Here is a 25,020-nt window from a genome sequence, read left to right as displayed (position 1 = left end):
GACATGGTTACAGTAGAAGATGATACTTTTGAAGGAAAAATCTTTTGTTATGGATTATTTTTGTTGTTGGTAACTCTTGGCCACTAGAACTTCTGATAAGTATACGTTTATTTATTTATTTAGAAATAGAAGTAACAATGCTTCCACTGACTACAAATATCACCCTAAATATCAAGCTCATTAAAACAACATTTTATTGATATTATCTGTGCGACAGAGAAGAGAGAGATGACTGGAAACACGAGTGAATGACTAACATGTGGTCACGTCTGGTGTCAACAGACAAAGAGCTTCTTTTTCGCTTTAGCTTCAAGTGTGTTGAACTCTTGGCCTCAGATTATTTCTACATTCCTTTGTTTATAATTCAAGGACCCGTTAACACCAGTGACTAATTGATGCTTGTCCTTGAACTTGAACTGAAGGAAATGTACAAACATTCAGATGTATTTCAAATAGTTTTTAACGCTTGTGTTGTCTCTGGGTCAATGAGACACGAAGATGCGAAAACAAATGTGTTTGTGGTATCCCTCGTGTTATTTCAGAGTAAAGGTGACCCGAAAGTCGAGAAAAAAAAGGGTTTGTGGTATCCCTTGTGTTATCTCAGGGTAAAGGTGATCCGAAAGCCCGAAAACAAATGTGTTTGTGGTATCCCTTGTGTTGTCTCTGGGTCAAGGTGACCTGTAAGGCCCGAAAACAAATGTGTTTGTAGTGTCTCTTGTGTTGTCTCAGGGTCAAGGTGACCCGAAGGCCCGAAAACAAATGTGTTTGTGGTATCCCTCGTGTTATTTCAGAGTAAAGGTGACCCGAAAGTCGAGAAAAAAAGGGTTTGTGGTATCCCTTGTGTTATCTCAGGGTAAAGGTGATCCGAAAGCCCGAAAACAAATGTGTTTGTGGTATCCATTGTGTTGTCTCTGGGTCAAGGTGACCCGTAAGGCCCGAAAACAAATGTGTTCGTAGTGTCTCTTGTGTTGTCTCAGGGTCAAGGTGACCCAAAGGCCCGAAAACAACTGTGTTTGTGGTATCCCTCGTGTTATTTCAGGGTAAAGGTGACCCGAAAGCCCGAAAACAAATGTGTTTGTGGTATCCAGTGACCCGAAAGTCGAGAAAAAAAAGGGTTTGTGGTATCCCTTGTGTTATCTCAGGGTAAAGGTGACCCGAAAGCCCGAAAACAAATGTGTTTGTGGTATCCATTGTGTTTTCTTTGGGTCAAGGTGAACAACCTTCAGCACTGCATATGTATTTATGGAAGCTAGGGAGGTTGCTGACCTTGACCCAGAGGCAACACAAGGGATACCATAAACACTTTTTTGACAAGCGATAAGAAAGGTGCAAAGTAGGAGCATAAATAAAGTAGGGTTTCATAAAAAAAAAGGAGGATAAATATTTATCCTCTATATAAATAAAGATAAAATTTGGATTTTTGAATTCAAAAAGAACAACCCCCTTTCTTCAGACTCCCCCATAGCCCTTGTCCAGATCCGGATTGGAAGTGTACAAAGTTTATTTAACATTTAGAAGATTCAAGGATTTCGAGGATCGCTTAAAAAAGTGTGATGGTGTCTTTCAACTTATTTATTTTTTAATATTTTGTTTATTTATGGACGTGTATCAGTAGCATCAGAATATTGAACGGTTGAATTAAGAATTTACCTTTTTTTTTAAACTATTCTTTTACTTCTATTCTAGAAAATTGGAAAACGTGGATCAAGACAAAACCCCTGGATTCTTGTTCGAGACCATGAAGCTTCTGACCTACTGTCTGGACCAGGTAATATCTTCATACCGGGAGAAGATACTTGTGTTTATTTAAACGTTTTTTATCAGTTATTTCAAGCATGTTTAGAAACACCAGAGCTCGTTTACAATGATGTGATTCGTCTATGTTCAAGCTGAAAAAAGGAGAAGGAGACAAGTCGTGTCTGCAGGCGGTCGTTCATCACGGACTTCATCTGTGCGAGAGTCTCTTCGACCCTTATCAGACGTGGAGGAGACGCCTGGCCGGGTGAGAGCGAGCGGATCGTGGGAGGTTGGAATCGAGTCGCGCTTGAAACACCATCTTGCATTCTTGTCTCCGGCCTCTCGTGGTCTCAACTGTCCCCCCTTCAAACTCTCCCTGAAGCGTTTTGTTTTTTTGGCCCCTGGTGTCGAACCAGGCGTGACGAGAGGGACGTCTTTATTTGTCGTTTGTGTTTGCAGGGAGGAGGTGAGCCTGATGGAAAGGAACAAGTATAAGTTCTCTCCACTGGTGCTGCCGGAGGAGCTGCCGGCTCTGTTTCACGGTGAGACTCGGAGATCACACCGTGAAAATGTTCTGTTTGGACCTAAAAACATTATCAACTTGTTGTCACAACTTAAGTGGGTTCTGTTCATTTTTTATATCGGAATATTGAATATTTTATTGTTGTTTTTTTTAATTAAGATGGGTTTTCTTTATGCATTTCATATTTTTTTTACAATTTAATTCAATAATTTGTAAATTGAAAGATTGATATTTACTCCTTTTTTTAAATTCTAATATTAAAAAATACACATTAATTTTTATATTCTTATTGAAATAATAAGGCTGGACGTTTTTGAATAATTAAAACATTTTTAAATCGAACTTTCAATATTTTTACAGATTCATATTCTGATTCCAACCATTAAATGTTTTGCTAAATTCCATATTTTTGATTTTACGGCCTTTTAAATTTGATTTAAAATGTCGATTGATATGCCAATCTTTGTTTATTGAATTTAACATAATATGAATAAAGCAATAATTATTGGTAATTGTTTAATTATTCGAATTAATATACTAGAATCTAAAAAAATGTATTAATTTTTTTAATGTTTTAATACAATTCAACGAATTTGACTCTTCAATATACAAATTATTGATTGGAGTAGAATTATTTTATATATTTATATATTTTAAATTATAAATTCGAGATTAAACCCAATAAAACCAAAATATTTAATCAAATTAAATTAAAAAAAATGTAACCTTTCTACAGAGAAACTATTAAATTAATTAATTTTCTTAAATGTTCAACGTTTGAAATGTTAACTTCAACAATATTCTGAAGTCACTGATAAACTATATAAATTCACAGAAAGTCTGCAGGACAGCGAAAATGTTCCAGAGTTCCTGAGGCTTCGGCTGGTCCATCTCTTCGGGGCGGTCATCAGCGGAGGAAAGAAGAACGGCCTTCTCTCCATCACCCCCGAGTCCGTGTCGGACCTGTTCTCGGTGCTGCGGGTCTGGTGCTGCCAGACCTCCAGCGGAGCCAAAGACACCAAACTCCCGCAGCTGACGCTGCAGTGCCTGACCTCCATGGTCCACCTCCTGCACACCAGCAGCCCCACCGAGAGACAGGTGGAGATCAGGACCATCCTGGAGAGATACTTCCAGCTCCTGAACTGGAACCAGCCGCTCCGAGGCGAGCAGCAGGACCGCGAGAGCTGGGAGGACGGTTTGATCTCCCTGCAGAGTCTGATGCTCAGTGAGTCTCTTTGTTGATATCGCTGCTGCTTTTTTGGGTCGAACCATATTTTCTTTTTTCTCTTTTTTCAAAGCTTCGATTCCTGACATCCTCCAGTGCTCGGATCGACCCTCCCTGCAGGCCGTCTTCCTCAACAACAACTGCTTCGAACACATCCTCAGACTTATTCAAAACAGCAAGGTCAGACCTCCTTTTTTGCTCCTAATGGTGCATTCACTGACATCAGGCTCATTGTTTGTTTGTTGGCAAATTTGATATTATACGTCAAGTTTATTCAGACTTTTATATTTTTAATTCATTTATGTAACTCTTTTTAAACGTGCAACCCAACCTACTACATTTGATGGAAATTTAGATTTATTAATGTAATCTTTTATAAATCTATTCTTATATTAATTCCTACAATGTGTAATCTTTTTATAATGATTTTTAGACTCAACAACAAATTCATTTTTTCTTTCAAATTTTATATTTTAATTTTTCTTTTAAATATATGATGTTTTTTATGATGTTTTTTATTTATTTTTATAATTCTAACTCTTACTTTTAAAGAGAAAAAGAAAGTTTGATCAGACTTTTATTCCCTTTAAAGTAAGTGCGATAGACAGGCTGGAGAGAAAGTAATAAAGTTTACTTAATATGAAATAAAAATGATAAATTAAATAAAACAATAATAAAAAAGAATTAAAAAATATGTAAAAAAAATAAAATAATAATAATTAAATTAATATTAAGAAAAATAAAAAAAGTAAGATAGAAAAGAAAATAAATAAAAACATTTTTGATCAGATAAACTTGTATTTCCTTTAAAGTAAGTGTGATAGATAAGAAAGTTGAAAGTTTTTTAAACTGACACACACATAATACTTGAGAATTGATCCGGACCAGCCAATAAAATCATTTAAAAAAATAAAGATAAAACATTTAAAAATGGACAATCTCACACTTTGCTTCTACAAAAATAAACATGTTTAATTATTAACATGTCTAAAATTAAATAATGCTTTTAAACTCACCTGAAGAACTGATCTTAGACCAGCCAATAACATTTCAATTTAAAATTAAAATTACATGTCTTTAATTAAATTAAAATTATAAAAAAAAATGTATAGATAAGAAAAAAAGAAGTAAAAATAATAAATAAATAAATAAAATGAAATGAATTCAAAATATTAATAATATTTAATTTATTTATTTATTTATTAAATATAAAATAAATATAAAAACTATAAATAGAATTAAATTTGTACATATTTAGGCATAAACAATTGGCATTTCCATAATTTTTAATTTTGTGTGATATCAGCATAACAATATATAAACTGCTTTTGTGTCACATTGACAGTGTCTCGTCTGTTCATGCTTTGTGTGTGTGTGTGTGTGTGTGTGTCATTGTGTCCTGCAGCTCTTTCTGAGCAGCAGGCGTAGGCCGGAACGTGAGGTCGAGTGTGACCTCACGACCAGTTTACTCACAGAGGTCGAAGTGCAGCAGGTACTTTCCTCCCCTCAGTGTTGATGTGGGTCTGTCAGCAGGAAACTCAGCCTTCTTCTCAGCGAGCTGTGAACTATTTTCACAGGAAGTTACAGACAGGAAGTCTGACACTAACGTTTTTTTTTTTTCTGTTGTAAATAAAACAGCGTGTGCCACATTCAGTTCATATTTGAATGCAAAAAAAAACATTTTGTTTTGGCTCTTTCCATTCAGCATATTGATTAAACTGGCTTGGTCTCTGCGCAGCTTCACATCTGCAGCTGGAGGTTTAATCCTGTGTGGGAGTTTTGATTTATATCACGCTGATAATCGGAGGCTGAATTCCCTGCTGTCAACAGAGGGCTCAGAGGGGCATGCAGAGTATTTCACGGTGCATGGTGTTTTTTTTTGTTGTTTTTTTTCAACACACTCCTTTCCACGGTCATATTTTTTGCTGCGTGACTGGTGGTGCCTGTGTGAGAGACCTGGCTCTCGTCTTGGTGTTTTCATGCTTGTTTTTCTCTTCAAGATTGCTTAATACGTCTCTTTTCGTGGTCGGCTTGGGTAGAATGCATGCTGGGACTTATCGAGAATTAACAAATAGGGGCTTGATTCAGCACATTTACCTGGTTTGGCTTGTCTTCGCCTGCACCAATCATTTTGAATGATCGTTTCTTTTCTTTCACTGTAGTTGTGAAAAAAAGAATTGTTTTCTTTCACTTATATGTCCATCTTGTACTTTGTATTCTATTATAGATGTGGGAAAAAGGCTCAGACAGTATTACGGTTCATGCTCTGGGAGTCCTGACGGCGATCATGAGCAACTCGCCTTCTGCTAAGGTTTGTACTTTGAACAAATGTGATTTAATTCCTTAAGAAAGTTGTTATGAATAGAGGTAACTTGAGAGAGCAAATGTCAGCCAAGAAATAATAATATGGGTTCTAATGACAGTTTAAAAAAAAACAAAAAAACCTTCAAAATATGTGCGGATCCAGATTGTAATTCTGATCAAACTATTTATCTCCTGATAATGTCATTCATATCTGTTCATCTGTTTGTTCGCAGACAGAAAGATAAAAAAAAAGAGATAATCATACAATGTTTATATGATCAAGATAGTATTGTTAAGGCTTTCATGTATTGTGTCCTTTATATACATTTGTGTTATTATCGCTCATTAACAAAATTTGATTTTAAAAATAACTTGATAAAGCATTAATATTATTTTTGTAATATTTTGTATTTTTATTATCATTTTAAACGGGGACATACAGTTATATTAAAGTAAAGTTTTGCGAATAGATGCATAAGGAAATCAGAAGTTTAAAGTTAAACGTTAAAAATATATATATATATATATATATATTAAATTAAAAATAAAAATATACTATCTTCGTGAAGAATTAAAAAAACATACCCCCACAAATGACCTTATTTCACATGATTTAATTAAAACTCTAACAAAGAACTTTGATGACTCTAGAATTGTCAGCGCTAACGTTAGCTTAGCAACATTCCTATGTCGCTAAAACTTTAGCTATCTTAGCTGGAAGTTCGGATATATATCGGAAATATCGGCGTAACTGTAGCAGCATGTTTTGTCACTTTGGATATATAAAGTTTAATTATTTCAACAAATGGATATAGTACACACTGTGTACCCAGCATGGTGCTACATGCTAACATGCTATCGTCGTGACTCGCCGTGTGTCATTCCTCCAGAATAATCTGTTTATTTGACATCGAATTATGACACGTAGCCGACTCCCTGACGTCTTTGGTAACCGCTAAAGTCATATCTCCGATGACTCAACGGCTCTTTTTTTATTCATGAGTTACGCGTCGGCCATCTTTGTCTAAAGCCAACAGTCGGAGTGTTTGCCGTCAGATTGCGGGCGGTTTAGTTGGTGTACCGAGCATGAATAAAAACACATCAATGGGTGTAACAGGGTGGATACAACATTATATTATTAAAAGCTTTACTGCTTCTATGAAGGAGTTCACACAACGATAGCTAGATTAATGTTAGCATAAAGGTTAAAATCGGGTCTCCTTGACCCCGACATAACATAAATAAATATATCTTTATATTCATAAACATTTATAAATGTATTCTTAGGAAACTTGGAACAATTTAAAAGATGAAAGAGGACAAAATTAAACATTAAATAAATGTGGGTAAAAAAAAAAGGTAGTTAGAGGAGAGGAACGTACTTCATGACCTGGTTTTGTTTTGACATCATTATCTACAATACTGCTTTCACCTCACTTCCTGTTTAGCTTAGTCATATCCAGAGTACGCGTAGTCCCATCACAATATTGAATTTAATTCAATCTTTTGTGTATTTAAATGTTGAAAAAAATATTTAAAAAATGGAATGTTTTCAATATAAATTACCTTTTTTTCACATAAGGGTTGATACACTAAATCTAATAATAAAAAATAGCTTTTCTAAATTTAATATTTCTAAATTTGTAGCCATTTTAATTCAATATAAAAATGTTGGTATAATACTAGCACCAGTGCTTCTACCTAAATAAATATTACTTACTTACTTACTTACTTACTTACTTACCTTCTCACATGATCGTCTACGCGTCCTATGATTGGCTGAAAGTTTTAACATTAGAAAGTTCATATTCAACCATTCAATATTCTGATGGAACTGATATATTATCATAGTATTTACTTTTTAAACTTAAAAACATGATAAATATCTCCAACGTTTTTGAAAAAAGAACTTATTCACAACCACAAAAATACAAATAAACCCGCCCACCTGTTGATTATTGTAATTGAAACTTTATTAATCTTTTTTTGTAGTTTTGGATCGTCTCCCTGAGCTTTATTTTGGTTTCACCACTGACTTGTTCAGCACCGCCTTTTGCTCGCTGGCATCCCTGCGTGTATGTGCCTGCGTCTGAATATTTTTCCACTGCAGTTAAAGGACCAAACGTGTTGATGATTGAAATACAACTTGTGGTTTCTTCCTTGAAAAAAACAAAAAAACATTCTCCCTCCATGGCGGATGATTGATTTATTAGTGTCCCCCAGATGCTGATGCTATTTCTATCTTCACCTCCAGGAGATCTTCAAGGAAAGGATCGGCTACTCGCAGCTGTTCGACGTGTTAAAAAGTCACGGCCTGCCCACCAAGAGGCTCCTGCAGGAGCTGATGAACATGGTGACTCCATCCCTCGTCGCTCGTTGTCGTGAAGTTTGAGTCTAAAGTTTGCCCTGCAGGCGGTGGAGGGGGAGCACGCTCACGCTCATCACCTGGGCATCAGCAACGACCAGCCTCTTCTCCTGCTGCTGCAGTGGCTCCCGGACCTGAGCGGTCAGCGGGAGCTGCAGCTGCTGGTGGCCCAGTGGCTCGCCACCGTGTGCGGCGGGTCCCTGTCCTGCCGGACCGTGGCGGTGGAAGCCGGCATGGTGGGAGCTTTACTGCAGGTCCTCTCGCAGCCTCGGACTTTGGACAGACAGTGTGCGGACGCGCTGCTCGGCCTCCTGCAGGACCTGGGCTCGCTGTGTCTGAGGCCGGAGGAGCTGAAGAGCCTCCTCAGACTCTTGAGAACGGACGACATCTCGGGGTCCGTGCATCCGTACTGCACGCGCATCGTCCAGGTGCTGTCGGCGGTGGCGGCGAGGAAAGGTCAGGACAGCGCCCTGCAGTACTTCGACCTCACGCCGCCCATGGCGGGGATCATGGTGCCGGCCATCCAGCGCTGGCCCGGCAGCGGCTTCGCCTTCCACGCCTGGCTCTGTCTGCACTACTCGCAGCTCAGCAGCCGCCGGCCGTCCACCGTCGGGACGCCGCAGGAAATGGCGAGAGGTCTGCGCCGAAAACAGCTGTACAGGTAAACTACACACTTATAAGATATTTTTAGAATTATTCTGTTTATTCTGTTAAACATTCAATACTTTTATATTGAATGTTTAAATTTTTGAATTAAATTATATATTTTTGTTAATCCAATTGAATAGCTTTATTTACACATAGAGTTTCTAAATCTAAATTTAAAATGTGGTCATGTTTATTTGATATTATATTATTAATTACTTTTTCCTTCCATACTACTTCACTCAAGTTAAGTTAAATGTAGAACTGTGTTTATTATTTGAATTTCATTTTTTTTTCTTGTTTTGTTTAAAAATATATATATATATTATTTGTTAATGTTTAATTTTATTTCCTGGTATTGTATTTTACTATTATTATTTGTTTAATTAATGAAAACTTCTGTTCACTATTTTTATTTATTATTAATTCATCTTTTGCTCAATTTAAACTTTTTGAGGCCAGTTTTCTAATGTTGACGAGATAATCTTTTATTTCCTTTTCCATTGTTTTATGAACATTTTTTCTCAGTAAAAGGGATTTTCTTTCACCCTGCACTGAGTCTCAACAAAACTAACATTTTTATATTGATCTAAAAAATATTGAATTTGCAAAAAAACATGTTTAAATTATTGGAATTTGTTATATATCACTCTTAATGTGTAACGATATATATTATTGTTTTTTTAAATTAAGTTATTATAGAAAAAACTCCAATTTCACTTTTTTGGGGGGAAATTATTGCATTAAATTGTTCAAAAAAGATTTAAATGAAAAAATAACATGATTTGAAATATTAAATTCACTGAAATACTTCCTTATAGAAGCTTGAATTCCATTGAGTTGAATCAACATTTTTTAAATGGTTTGTGTGTTTAGTTTCTTCACAGCGAGTGGAACTGGACTGGAGGCGTTCTTCACCATGGAGGGTGTTCTGGTCGTTGCTGTTTGCACTAAGAAGGAATACATGGCGGTGTCACTGCCGGAGAACCCGCTGGTGGACTCCTCATGGGTAACTTTAACTAGCCTTTACTGACACTGTTGGGCCTGGTTGATGGTACTCAGTGGTCCCTCATTTATCACTGGGGTTATATACTCAAAACACCAACAATAAACTAAATCTAGAAAGTAGTTACAGTTTAATTTTCTTCTGAGGTGCCTTTCCTGAATAACGGTGAGCTAAACAGCTCCTATAATGCTTTGCCGCCCAGCCAACCAATCACTTTTGACATAAGGGGAATTGAACTTGCTCTTAGAAACTAGGATGTTTTGAAACACTGTTTAGATTAATGCGTCTATAAAGGGTATTGTTAGAGGTTTTATTCGATGCTGGTCCCAACCGGTACTTTTGAAAAATTGTAAAAAATAAAGTCCTCATTTTTCAAAATAAATGCAATATTTTCTCTTTCATTTTATTTACTGATTTAACATTTTACTATTATTATTATTTGTTTAATGAATGTTTAATTAATGGAAACTTCTGTTCACTATTTTTATTTATTATTAATTCATCTTTTGCTCAATTTAAACTTTTTGAGGCAAGTTTATTAATGTTCCATTGTTTTATGAAAACTTTCTTTTCTTGAGTCCCAACAAAATGAACATTATTATATTGATTTAAAAAATATTGAATTTGTAAAAAAAAAGAAGATTGAAATTTGTTTAGATTAATGTGTCTATAAAGGGTATTGTTAGAGGTTTTATTCGATGCTGGTCCAAACCGGTACTTTTGAAAAATTGTAAAAAATAAAGTCCTAATTTTTCAAAATAAATGCAATATTTAATATTTAACTAAATTGTACTTTTTTCTCGTTTCAGAATCTTGATATATATATAATTAAATTTAAAGAATAAAAATCGCCAATTGTTCTATAGATAGATTTTAATATTCAAATGATATAACTTCAAAAATACTTTTTCCAAATTCAATATTTTTTTATTCATAGCCTTTTAAATTCAATATAAAAGTGACACCAGACGATACCATAAGAGTACTTGATAGAACACTCAGCCAATCACAGGGGCTGTTTTATTTTAATTTTAATATGAAACTGTGAAAAAAAAATCCATCATTTTGCCAATTTTAGATAATTTTTTGTTTCATTTTTAAATAATAAAAAAAACAACATATGATACAATGATCACGAACGTTGTTGCTTATTATCGTATGTTATAGTCTTTACTATAATGTGTTATAGTGTGTTTTTATCTCCCCTTCTGGCAGCACTCCGTCTGTATCGTCCACATCCCAGGACGGCGTCCTTTCGGTCAGAACCTGGTCAACATCTACATCGACGGGAAACTTTGCAAAAGCTCTCAGCTTCGCTTCCCGTCCTTCAGCGAGGTAGCCTCCGCCTCTTCTCTTCGAATCTGATTTTAAAAAGTAACGTATCCCCCCCCCCTTTTCCATGAAGCCGTTCACGTCCTGCTGCATCGGCTCGGCGGGCCACCGGACCACCATCACCAGCACCTCCTCCATGTCCACCCCCACCACCCCGGCCGCCGACTTCTCCTCGCCCCCCGGCGGCCCCGCTCTCATCCGATCCCAGTCCTTCCCGGCGTCGTTCGCGGGGGGTCAATGGGGGGCTTTGACTGACTCCTCTGTTCACACCATCCCAGCTGGTCTGCAGGACACGGAGTGGGGGACGCCCACCTCGCTGGACGGACTACTGGGCACTGCCTTCATCTGCCACGAGGCTCTGCAGCCGCAGCAGACAAAAGCGCTTCACAGTGCAGGTGCTCACACTGCAAACCTTGTCTAATCCTCTGAGCCTCTTTTAATGCCGGATCATCAATGCTAGACAGAAGAAGCAGCTAATCTTTCGCCGCGGATCCTGTTTGCAGATGATATTAAAACCACCTCTGCTCTCGTCACAGGACCCAATCACGTGTCTCTATTCAAAGCGGACGGCGAGCTGTCTGACCTCAATAGCAAACTCCTGCTCTACTACACTCCACAGGTGACTGAACCTTTAAAAACATTTGAATCATTCAAATCTATTGTCATGTTTTCGTCCGTCAGGCCTTCAAGAGTCAGAAATGTCTGGATCTGTCTCCCAATCACCAGTATGACGGCAGACTGACGGGTCACAGGGTCGTGAACTGGGACATCAAGGTTAGAAGAACATTTTATGAATTTAACTTTTGAGTCATCTCAGGGTTCAAGGTGACCCAGTGGCCCGGAAATAAAATGTGTTTGTGGTATCCCGTGTGTTGTCTCTGGGTCAGGGTGACCAAGTGGCCCCGGATATTAAAATGCATTTGTGGTATCCCCTGTGTTGTCTCTGGGTCAGGGTGACCCACTGGCCCCGGATATTAAAATGCATTTGTGGTATCCCCTGTGTTGTCTCTGGGTCAGGGTGACCCAGTGGCCCCGGATATTAAAATGCATTTGTGGTATCCCGTGTGTTGTCTCTGGGTCAAAGTCCATACATTGTTAGATTTTATTTTATTTTTATTTTTTTTTAGAATATTTTTAAATATAATTTTTTTCTTCTAGTTTTTTTATTTATTAACATTCCCACATTGTCATACATTTAAATTTAAATTGTTTACTTTTTTATTCTTTACTACTAGATTCTAATTTAAATTTACCAAAGCATTACAATTCGAAAGTTGTTTTTTTTTGTTTTGTATTTAAAGATATGTTTTGTTTAATTATATAAACAAACATTATTTACACCAATATTTTTATTCACCCTTTTGATTAATTACTTTTTGTAATTATCGTCATTATTAAAATGAAAAATGTATTTATGTTCAGTTCCTGTTGTAAAATGTATTTAAATTAAAATAATTTTGTTTTTCTTCTATACCACTACATAAGTTCAATCTAAAATAGTATTTACTATTTCTTTAAAAAATGTCTTTAAGTCTTTTCATGACGATTTCTTTATTTTAGTTCTTTGATATTTTTATATTTATATATTTATTTTACATGTTTGCAGGTTGATCATTTATTTAAATCGCAATTTGTCAAATTTAAATTTAAATTATTTAAAATGTTCTACTACATTCTAAAAAGTACCAATATTACCCATTTAAACGTATATATGTTATTTATTTGTTTATTTTGTATTTAAATTATTTAATAATATATGTTTGCATATTTCATTTTAAATTATGTAGAGTTTGTGTTTATACTTTTACGATTTAATTAAGTATTTTGAAAATTATTTTTTGTTTTTAAACATTATTAACAACAACATTAATTACAAATTGTATTCAAAATTTCAGGATTTAAAAAAACATGATTTGTGGTTGAAATGTATAATTGTTGTGATCTGTTCCAATGCAATCGAATATACATTTGGTTTATTTAAAATTTATCTTATAATAATAGTCATTTGTCGAACACATTTATTTTATTTAAACAGAAGTTGAGGTTTTTTTTCCTGCTCTGCGTTGAGTCTCAATAAAACCTTCATGTTGTTCGCAGGATGTGATAAACGTGGTCGGAGGTATGGCCGTCATGCTGCCTCTGCTGGAGCAGGTCTGTGAGGCGGAGCCGGTTTGTATCAACGGTGACCAAGAGACCGCCGACCTGCTCGGCCCCGAGCTGACCTCTCCTCAGTGGCCCGCCGCCATGTTGCTGCCCCTGGACGAGTCTGCAGGTGAACTTCCTTGTGTGAAGAAACATGTTTCCTAAGAACCGAACCAAGAGTCTTGAACTGTCATCTTCAGACGTGCGGCTGGAGAAGAACAGTGTCGCTGCTTTTCTGTTGATGGTGAAGAACCTGATTCAACATCATCCTGTCAATCAAGACGGTCTGCTGCAGTGTCACGGCCCGAGCATCATCGGAGCCATGCTGAGCAAGGCAAGACCAGGCCACGCATCGTAGCTTATCAATATGTTTTAATGTTCAATATCCAGGATTGAACTAAAACTATGTAATCTATTAACTATCCGCTTTAAATGCTGTGAGGTGCCGTTAAAAAATAATGAAATGACAAAAGAAACCTTGAGCAACAAAAACAAAAAGGAACGAATATTAATTAAATATTAGATGATATTATAAAAGTTTAAATTCACTGTTTCGATTAATTATGTTTTTATCTATTGTCATAATTAAATTAAAATTGTATTCAAGTTCAGTTGCTGTTAAAGTTAAATATAAAAAATATTAACAATTTTTTTAATCATTGATTTATATTAGTTGTTAAAAACATTGTTTTATTTAATATTATTTATTTAATATATAATATATTATAATATATATGTACCGTTTAAGTATAAATCACTAAACCAGTGCATGTGAGCTAAACGTTTATTTCGTTCATCTTGAAAATCTTTTCACTCATTTACAAACTCATGAAACAAATTTATCATTTTAAGTAATTGTACGTTTGTTTTCAGATTTTGTTATTTTGTTTCATAGTTTGTACGTTTATTTTGGCACTTCTGGGCCACAGTTTACATGAAATACTCAAGATAAAAGAAGGAACTAAGACAAAATGAAATCTTAAAACACAGGAAATACAATTTAAAAAAATTATACACGATTAATCGTAGTTTAATTGTGAATCTTTACACATAAATACAGTCAAAGGGCCACAAAGCCACACTGTATTAAACAAGTATTTGTAGTTTAAAATCACTTTTTTGTTTTGTCTGAAATGTCATGAAATGAACTTAATAAAAAGCCAAATAAAAGAAGAAACAAAATAAGTATTTATATATTTTAAAATACATGTTTGTGTGGTTTTTTTTATCCTATTTTGAGTTTCGACCCACAACACCAACAGTTTGTCTCGTCTTCCCTCACAGGTTCCGGGCTGCATGATGGACATCAAGGTCCTGATGGCCTGTCAGCAGCTGATCAAGCAGGTTCACAGTGAAGGCAACAGTCCTCTGCTGCAACAGCTCTACCAGCACCTCCTCTTCGACTTCAGGATCTGGACCAGGAGCCACTTCGCCGTTTGTCTGTGTAAGTCACGAGCAGTGATTGACCTTGACCCGAAAAAACATGATTAACTCTTGACTTCTGCGCTGAAGCTCACGTCCAGTACCTGTCGTCGGAAATCAACAAAGGGAAGCAGCAGCTGAAGAGAAAATATGGAGTTCAGTATATTCTCGACACCATCCGTACCTATTACAGGTGAGGCTTGTTTAAAAATAAAACATTACGTTTCTGATGATGATGATGATATATTTGCGTCCCGTGCAGCCTGGAGAAAGACGGCAGTCCGCTGACGGAAGACAAGCTGACGGTGCAGGACGCTCTGTTCACGATGCTGAAAGAATTTCTCAAGTCTCCGACATCAGAGGAGCTTCACAGCGTTGTGGCCTTCGTTGTGAGCGCGGGGGAGGAGAAGCAGGTGAAAGCAACAAAAAAAAAGATTATCTTTAAAAGACAGGTTTACGTCTTCAACTTTAACGCAGGGCCTTCAGGCAAAAGAAAGAAGGAGGCGGAAAAATAGCCTAAAATTAACAAAAAAAAGGGAATTGTTTATAGTTTATTCAAACGTGTACTTTTTTTTTCATTATTTTGTTTATATTTATTTAATTTTAATAGAAGCGTTGGGAAAGAAATCCTCACCAACATGACAGAAAATAATAAACTCTTACAACAAAGACATTTAAAGTATTTATTTAGGTCAAGCTTAAGAAAAGAAGTGACAAAGAAAAGGAGAGAGAAAGTTTGAACAAAACAAGAAGAGAAACATTAAATGATGTAAGGCTATAATATATATATATATATATATATATTAAATATAATAAGATTAAGTATATATTATATATATAATATAGTGTATATTATTCATTTATAAACATTGAATTTATAATATTAATAAAAGAGGAAGAGGGAAGAAGATATATTAAGAATTTTAAAATTAATAAAATTAGGAACAGTCAGGCTTAATTGCAGAAGTGAAATTGGAGAAAAGAGCCTCAGAAAACGTAGCAAATAAGAACGAAAGAAGAATGAAGAAAAATAGAAAACTTTTTTAAAAACGAATGAAAAGGAAAAACCCAAAAACAAGGACATTTATAATGTAATATTTAGATCTGAACTAGTTGTGTATTTCTGTGACTGCTTGAAGTAGCTTCAAGAAAGAATACTTTAATATATTTAAGAAGGAAGGGAAAAAATTAAATATATATAATATATAAATTAAATTGTAAAGTACATTTTATGATATATTTTTCATTTTGTAAACAGTAAATTTAAAATAATCCACCAAAAAATTCATCAAGGCCTTATGAAGCCGGTCAATGGTTTAGAGTTATTGTAGAGTTGAAAATGAATTATGGGATATATGCTCCTCAGGTGGTGAAGGCTCTGGATGTTCTGTACGAGCTGCTCAGGACCAGTCCTCCTCGCGAGCAGGTCCAGACGGTGCTGCTGGACTGGGGCGCGGAGCAGTTGTACGGGCTCCTCCTGAACCCCACTTTCAAAGACTCGGCCAGAGAGAGGGTGTTCAGAGTGAGAAGAATCTTCCAACACTCCTCAAGAAAGTCTTCTATCGTCTCTTAACCTTGTTTCTCTCGCTAGGTTTTGTACAAAATCATCAAGAGTGAACGAGTGTCCGAGCGCCACAAGCATCGCATCAAGCTGAGGGACTCCGGATATCTCGGTCTGGTGTTCTGCATTGAAGACATCCCGGTCACCATGACGACCGTCAGGTGTCTGTACGAGCAGGTCCTCGCGACAGGTACATCCTTATCGGGCACCTGAGCCCTGGAAGCTCTGAAGAAATAAGACCTTCAGAAGTATTTTTGGAGATGAAATGTTTGGCTATGTGTTAAGAAAAACAGAGATAAGGGAAAGCCAACTTTTCTTATCGTCGTTTCAGATACTTCTCCAAACTTCAGAGACCTCCTGGCCGTGGTCAGTCTGTCCCACCGAGCGGATCTCTCCGTCCGATTAGACGTCTGTCGGAAGGTCGGTCATCGGATGTCTCTTTTGTTATGCTTTATTACCTCTCGTGTGACCTCATGGAATATCTGTCATAGAAGTCTTATGAGTGTTTACAGTGGATGGCAGCGTTCCCAGACCTTATCCCCGTGGCTTAAGTTCACACTGAGAAGAATACCTGATGTTCTTTAACTTATAGTTATTCATAATAACGTCATCAGAAAATGACAGGGAAGGGCTCTATTCTCGAGGGAAGACAACCAAATACTAACGTATTTATAATGGATGCTAATGATGCTAATCTCCCTGAATTAGCATTTGTATCGATGATCAAGTTGCTGCTGCCAGGATTTCGTATCCACAGTTTATATTTCGTCAACTACGAGGATATGTTCAATCTAGAAAATTAGAACAGAACCAGGTGCTTTTATAACTGTCATCAAGGTAGCCGCCGGTACTTTTGCAGTAGCGACAATTTAGCGGCGTATCATCGGCATACGTAGTGAGAGTCAGACAGGCTTCTTAAGCTACAATTGGTGCCAGAAAAAATTATAATTCAGAAACCATTAAACAAATAGGTGTGTGATTTGACAAGAATCTGGCAATATTAATACACGATAAGATATATAATGACACTGTATATATTTGTAGTATTGTCGAGTACTTGACTCTGGTGTTGCAGAATTTACAGACCACATGACTCTTGACGAAGTTGTAACTGATTTCATTTGTTTTGAAACCAAAATATGTCCAAACATCAGCTTTTAAAGCTGCTGGAGTCACTGTATCCTCTCGTCCTCAGTCATCACCAGGATCTTGCAGGATTTCGTTGTTTCTTTATTTACACGTAATAGAAAGTGATTTTGTTTTACCCAGAAGGAGAGTTGTATAAGTTTTTGAGTGGGAGTTTTGGGTCTCACTCTGCTAGGAAGACCACCCGGTGGCTCAGTTAGAACTCACAAGCTAAAACATCCACCAGAAAAAAAAAAGAAAAGTCAAGAAGAGTTTCTCATTGTAAATATTTTTAAAAAGAGCTAATTTTAGACTTCTTATTATGCCATAGGGTTCTTTATTTCCATATTTTACTTTTATTATAGAGTCTAAAAAGTTTGAATGACTGCTAGATTTATACAATTACATTTATTTTGGAAAAACTTGTTTATAGCAGTACTAAAATGAAAATAAAACCGTGTTGACATATTTCCTATTGTGGTCGTGAAGGCATCTACTGACTTGTGTCTTCTTCAACTCCTCAGCTCTTTCACCTCCTCTACTCCAACAAGGACTACATGAAACAGCTGTCGAAGCAGCCGGGTTGGCAGGATGTTCTCACCAAGCTCTACGTCAAAGAGTCCTACGAGTCCTACACGGACACCATCGAGGAGTCCACCAGCCTCCCTCCCTACGACGAGAAGGAAAGACCCCCCTTGGTCAGGGAGACGGGGGTGAACATGGAGTTCTCCGGAAACGAGCTCTATCTGGAAGACTACTGCCCCCCGCAGGAGGAGAAGGAGAACGGCGACGGAGGTCTGAAGAACTTCACCGGCACCATACACTTCAAATCCTTCGACTCGGTGGACCAGGAGAGCCAGTGCTCCTCCCTGTCCAACGCCGTGGACATCGCCCCCTATCGCCCGGACGAGGAGGGTCGGGACTACCAGCCGCTCTCCCCGTTCGGAACCTCGCCCTTCGATATCGAGCTGGCCAGCGTGACCGAGGCCAAGGACCCGGCGGGGAGTCTCACGAACACGCCGTCCCCCATCGAGCACTCCAAACCTTTCCCGCCTTCCCGACCGCGCAAGAGCTCCAGTCTGTCCAACGTTCTGGACCACACCAGCCTCGGGACGGACCCGCCCACCGGCGACACCATCTCCAACACGTCCAACCCACAGGTTTGGCTTCCTCGGGTGTGTTTGTTCGGTTTCGTGAGGTCAAAGTTCACGTCGTCCGTCTTCCAGCAGACCCCGGAGGAGGAGCTGTGCAACCTGCTCACCAACATCATCTTCTCCGTGCTGTGGTGCGGCAGCGGGGCCGAGGGGTCCGCCGACGTGGTGTGGAGGGAGCGAGGACAGGTCTTCTCCGTCTTGACCAAACTGGGCTCGTCCTGCCAACTGGTCCGGCCGCCCGACGACATCAAACGCAGGTTCGGTACAAACGTCAGACAATGATGTGTGAACGCACGGCAACACAATACATGGAGGAACCACACCCTTCGATCCGTCAACACACATGTGTGTAACTTTCACATGAAAATCTTGACTTTTATATTAGATACTAAAGAATTTGTATGTAGTTTAACACAACAACACTACTTAAACAAAGATTGATGTTTAATTGATTTGGTTTACAAAAACTAATTTGTAATAATAAGTAATAATATAATAATAATAAGTTTAAGAATCGCTTTATTATTTTAATAATAATTATTTTAATTCAGATGAATTTTCTCTCTCATTACATAATAAGGTTCATCTTAACAATCAAAGGGGAAATTATGTTGTCTAAAAAAGAGTTGTATTTGACATTTTAAGCATTTAATTGTTTTTTTTATTATTTTGAATTCCCTCCTTTCTATAGTGTAAGGTTGATTGTATTTTTTAGTTTTTTATTAAATACATGTACAAATCAGAAAAGAAAAAAATTAAACAAAGAGTTTGATATTCTATTTCCAGTAATTAAAATCAATATTTTCCTTCATTTTAAGCCTTTCAAACATTGATATAATAATAAACCTGTGATTGGCTGTAAGTTAAATCAAGTAGCTCGCTACTTTTTTGGTATTTTCTGGTGGCACTATTACACCAATTATTATTATATTGAATTGAAGAGGCTACAAATAAAAAAATGTTGAATTTAGAATAATATAAAAGAATAAAATATAAATATATTTTTGAGTTATTGTGTTTTCATTATCAAACTCTATGTGTAAAAAAACATTATTTTGGGATTATTGTGATAATTGTATTTAATAATTTCAATAAAAGATGTAAAGTTTCAAGATTAAAAATGTTAAAATTCAACTGTTCAATGTTATAACATCATTGTTAAAGTCCCATAAATGAGAGTCAGAAATTAAAACTGATCTTCTCTTTGTTCTCTTCAATAGCAAACATTAACGTTTTATTGAACTTAAACCATGAACTGAACTTTTAAAGCTGAAATAAAGGGATGTAAAATGTCTTTAACTTTATTTTAAAATGTCTTCTGTAGCAAGATTGTACTGATCATTTGTTCACGTCTTCAGTCTGCTGGAGCAGATGTTGGAGTCGTCGCTGTCCGACCTCAGACACGCCCCCGGGGTCACCTTGCCCTTTTGTCCGAGCCTGGTGAGGCTTCTGCGTTTGCTGCAGGACTTCCTGTTCGCCGAAGGGACCAACAACTACACACTGTGGAGCGAGAAGGTAACAATTCCAGCTCTGACAAAATCTCTTTCACGATAAAAGATCAACATTATGTTTTTGCTTTTTAATTTGTTTTATCATCATAAAAGTTACTTTTCTGCTATTTATAAATACGTTTAAATCCCCTAGTGGCCACACTAGGTACTGTTGTGAAGGACCTTCAAGCTGAATGGTTGTCCTTTTATTTTCATTGCAACATGTACAAAGAAATTAGTAAATTATTAATAAATTATGTTAGAAATGTTAGAGCATTATTGAAATGTATACTACTGTGGTAAAAACTACATTCATAAATAATCCGTCTACACATAATTTGTGTACCGCAGTTAAAACTCGCACATATCAACATGAAAGAAAGGATAAATAATGATAAAAATGAATAATAATAAAACCTTTTATTTGAAGGCGCCTCTCTGGACACTCAAGCAAAAACACTTTAAACACTTTAAAACATGAAAATCAGCAATAAAAAAAGGTGGAGAAAGTAAACTGCTTTATTCTTTTTTATATAATATTCTATTTAAATTGTTTTATTCTAATAGTTCATTCTAAAAAGAAAATGGATAAACGAGAGTCTTAAAAAACATATTATAATCAGCTTTATTTGAAAATATAATTAATTAATTACTATAATTATTTCAATTCATTTTGGGAGTCAAGAAATATGAAAATAAAAACTGAATCAAAAGTGAAGTAAAATACTTATAAATACAATCGAAGGGCAGGTCTGTTGTTGACTCTACCTTAACAACAAATATTGAATGACAGGAGCAGCAACTGTTCTCTACGTTGAATTGATGGCGAAGTAATTCAGCAACAATGGGGCGTCACTCGCACCCTCACTTTAGGAGGAGTCGCCACTTGAACAGTCAGGTGTCACAACAAGGTGCAGAGTCAGCGCTGGGTGTAAACGTGAATCACGATTTAAATGCGGGTTAAGCTGCGGACCTGGAACTAAATGGCGCCTGAGAAGCTTCTAGGTGTGGAAACAGGTCTGCTCTTTTGTCTCCTTTGTTTGACGCTCGTTGCCGCTGTGCCGCAGATCTTCGAGGGGGTGGTGAACCTGCTGGACAAGTTGCAGGCCTGGCACAGCACCCCGGGAAGTCCCGGAAACACGGAGCTGAAGGAGATGGCTCAGATCGGCCTGCGGATCATCACCAGCTACATCAAGCAGCAGCACCAGCAGGTCAGAGGATCCGTCGCTCCTCTGTGTTATTGTTGCACATGTGGAGGAGCATAAATCTGGAGGAGCATAAATCTGGAGGAACATAAATCTGGAGGGTGTTCCAGGGTTTATTCCACTGGAGAAGTTCACTCGGATAACACGGGTTGAGGAATACCAGGCCCGAAGATGGTTTTCTATTTAAAGAAATAGCCGTCATTCCGGTGAGGGAGTGTTTTGTACTGAGCCCCGATCAGAGTTCGTCATCTGGTGCTGTTCAGCTACACATGTTCGACCCAGACCGAGAAACAATGATCGCTTAAGAAGATTAATAATAATATATGAGAGGAATACGTGAAATAAAGACCAACTTTCTTTGTCTAAATGTTTTTCATCAGTAATCTGTAGTTCTAGAGGCAACATTATGTATCATTTTTAATGCATTATTATATTCTCAATATAAAATGTAAAATAAAAATTAAGTTAAGAAATATCTGAGTTAAAAGTAGGTACAAAACTAAGAAATGATGATGTACTTTATCTTATTTCGCCTGTTGGTCAAAAGAAAAGTTGTTTTTTTTAAACATGTCCATTTAAAAAAACTATTTTTATAACAAATCCATAAAAACTGGGTTTTCATTACATTTAACAAAATAACATATATATAAAAAATGAGTAAATAAAATGTATCCAAAAACACATTTAATTTAAAATATAAGATTCTAGAAAATTATTAATAAACTACAATTTATTCTTAATCCTAATAATACATTTTTACTTATTGCTTTTTTATTATTTTATTTTATGTTGTTACTTATATATGTCATTTATTATAATGTAATTTGTGTATTTATACATATATATATATTTTTTAAATATCAGTTGATAGTAGGGGTATTGGTTATTCAAGACAGAAAATGCATTTAACAAATGAAATAGAAATAAGTCAAATTAAAAAATAAAAATAAGAGTTCTACCCTTAAACAAATCACTACTAAAAGTAATATACAGGGTTTCCCAAATAAATACACATATTTTGAGGTCCCCATATTCAACACAAACAACTTCTACCAATTTTTAAATGAAAAATAATTATATTTTATTACAAATATTATCGGTTATTTCAGGGACACTTTGTATTTAGAATTAAAACAACACGGCTGGTAAAAAAAAAAATCATAAAATAAATCAAATTGGAAATGATCAACTGCAGGTTTTTGGACTGACTATTGTTTTTCCTCTAATGATGGTAATAATGGTGTAATAAACATGGATGTGTTCATGACGTTGTCGTGTGTCCTCAGCTGTGTGCGATGGCTCTGCTGAAGCTGCGGAGTCTCCTGCAGACGGTTCTGTGTCTGAGCTGGGAGGAGGTCTGCTTCCTGCTGGGTCAGCTCGGATCCCCCCTGTGGCCGGACAACGGCGCCGACGACGCCGATGACGCCGCCGACGACAACGTGGCCGACACGTCCACTCAGCTGGTGCAGATCGTCCGCACGCTGCTGGACCAACACGCCGACCCCGTCCTCCTGCAGAGGCTGCTGCCCAACCTGCCCGTGACCAACGGCAGCACCACCTTCGCTCTGGACCTCAAGGCGTATTCTCGCACCCTGGAGTGGCAGGGCTTCTATCAGCAGGAGGTCAGGGACTCATTACTTCTTTATTCCTGCGTCTGGTGTTTCTTATGAGTTTCATTCAAATCTACTGCTACATAAAGAACCACAATTTACATTATATTCAATGTATTATTTATTCAAATTATGATTTATTAACAATAACAATAAATTTATGTTAATGTTGTTTCTTCCTCAAAAGGATTAGAAAATATAGTAAAACTTTAGATCAGAGAATTCATATTTTTCACAAAATAAATTGTAAATAACTAGTAATTAAAGTTGATGTATAGACTAAAGATTTTGTATAGACTGAATCATTTATGTATAACCAGCGACCACACTACTAATATACTGCACTTAAGTACTGTACTTAAGTGCAGTATATTTGTAGCGTATAAGTAAGCGTATAAGTAAGTATAAGTAGTTTACAATAAAGGTATGTTTTTCGCTGATCTAAAGTACAACTAATATACAATAAATAATAATAAGTAAATAAATAAAATATATCTTTATAATATACTTCTTTTCTTTAATTAAAAACAAATACTTGTTGAATAAACTATTTAAAATATTAAATTTAAAATTACTTTTAGAACTATATAAACTAATGTTTTCATTAATGTATACAGAAATATTTTCACATTCGTTAATGTCATGTTACTTTTCCTAAATATGGTCAAAATAACCTTTTGTTTAACAAGTGATTTTGCATTAATCCAAAAATTAAAAAAGAAGAAATATAATGCGATGTATGGACAGAACTATTGATCAATTATTGATAACCTTTATATCTATTTATTATGCTAATAATACACTAATGAATAGACAGAATAGTGTCTTAAAAAAAGACAGAAACTTGTTAAAAATAACCTTTTGTTTAACTTTTGCTTTAATCAGGAAATAAATCTATGGCTTACTTAATTAATTGTAGTAATATTATTGTATTAATTCTAGGCTACAATCCTTGAATCAAGTGAAATAAAATGCTAATGATTATTTTATAATAATGTTTAACTAGCTATTATGCTACTAATATACTCATGTATTCAAACAAAAGTAATACAAATTATACAATTTTAAAAATGTCCATGAAAAATGAGTTGTATTAAATCCAGAGATACTTTAGATACATGTTTACTAAAATATTTTTTACATTTATTCATGACACTGTTATCGTTAACATGGTCAAAAGAATTTGATAGAATTTATGAGTCACTGCAAAAGTTTTAGGAGTAAAAAAAACAAAGATTTTATTAATAAAGCCCAAACCAGAAATAAAAACTCTTCATCTTTTTATCTAAATATATGACTCTGTTTGTTTACGATACTCTGACATCATCTGGATCGTTTGTGTGCGACAATCGTCCACATATGAAAACTATATCTTGAGCTTAAACAGTTTATCATGCTTGAGTTGACTCGTTCATTATCTTGAAAAAAATCAAAAGCCATCATCAGCCTGTGAATCATCTTGTTTTAATAACATGACTTTTACTCACACGCGTGTGCGTGAGCTGCGTGTGACACAACGTTGGCAAGAATTCAATGGTTCAAGACAGAATAGATCAAATCATTATTATGAGAAGAAGAATTCAATTGATTGACGTTTTTCTTTCAGGTTCAACCGACCACGGAACAGTATGAGCTGGACACGTTCGGAAGGAGTCACGACATCATGTCCAACTTCTGGAACTCTTGTTTCGACGACCTGATGAGCGTGGCGTTACGCCGCGATAAAGAGAGATCGGACAGCAAAGCCAAATTCCAGGTTGTTTAAGTGACTTGTAACTAAGAAAAAAACAAGTATTTGACTCTTTTTTTTCTGTTCACTCGATACCAGGAGTGTGTTGTCGACCCGTTCTTCAAGCGGGTTCGAAGTGAGAACAACAGGTACATGAGCGGACACAAGCAGAGCTCCAGCCAGCAGGGGGTGGTGTTGCAGCACTGGAAGGCACTTCGAAGACTCTTGACCAGCGAGCGAGCCGCCTGGGCGACAAAGTATGACCACTTTTATTATATAGTTAAATATTTTCCTCAACTTCAGTATTTTACTAGTTTTACCATTTTATTAGTAGTATTCATAGATTCCCACCCCGACCACTAGATGGCGGTAAAGCTCACTATTATTGTTTAATATTGAATTACATTTTTTCATAGAGGTAAGTAACAATTTTAATAATCTTTCT

The 25,020-nt window shown here is 36.3% G+C and overlaps 1 protein-coding gene across 1 annotated transcript in view; it reads left to right on the top strand.

Moving 5' to 3' along the window:
* The window catches only part of nbeal2 (neurobeachin-like 2), a 53,168-nt gene that overhangs the window by 14,397 nt on the left and 13,751 nt on the right, over window positions 1-25,020 (top strand). The window contains 29 exon segments of the mRNA XM_087812061.1: window positions 1,687-1,768; window positions 1,890-2,002; window positions 2,197-2,279; window positions 3,096-3,485; window positions 3,559-3,665; window positions 4,891-4,977; window positions 5,713-5,796; window positions 8,044-8,142; window positions 8,202-8,815; window positions 9,676-9,808; window positions 11,021-11,140; window positions 11,211-11,532; window positions 11,674-11,756; window positions 11,819-11,911; window positions 13,235-13,409; window positions 13,480-13,613; window positions 14,564-14,723; window positions 14,792-14,894; window positions 14,964-15,114; window positions 16,068-16,223; window positions 16,293-16,452; window positions 16,594-16,682; window positions 17,912-18,547; window positions 18,614-18,798; window positions 19,900-20,056; window positions 21,099-21,242; window positions 22,523-22,858; window positions 24,453-24,602; window positions 24,675-24,832. Of these exon segments, the coding sequence (XP_087668187.1) occupies window positions 1,687-1,768; window positions 1,890-2,002; window positions 2,197-2,279; window positions 3,096-3,485; window positions 3,559-3,665; window positions 4,891-4,977; window positions 5,713-5,796; window positions 8,044-8,142; window positions 8,202-8,815; window positions 9,676-9,808; window positions 11,021-11,140; window positions 11,211-11,532; window positions 11,674-11,756; window positions 11,819-11,911; window positions 13,235-13,409; window positions 13,480-13,613; window positions 14,564-14,723; window positions 14,792-14,894; window positions 14,964-15,114; window positions 16,068-16,223; window positions 16,293-16,452; window positions 16,594-16,682; window positions 17,912-18,547; window positions 18,614-18,798; window positions 19,900-20,056; window positions 21,099-21,242; window positions 22,523-22,858; window positions 24,453-24,602; window positions 24,675-24,832 (5,304 nt within the window).

The sequence above is a fragment of the Callionymus lyra genome, chromosome 17 (genome assembly GCF_982586985.1).
Source record: "Callionymus lyra chromosome 17, fCalLyr1.hap1.1, whole genome shotgun sequence".
NCBI classification, from domain to species: Eukaryota; Metazoa; Chordata; class Actinopteri; order Syngnathiformes; family Callionymidae; genus Callionymus; species Callionymus lyra.
This window is presented reverse-complemented; position numbering and strand designations above follow the sequence as displayed.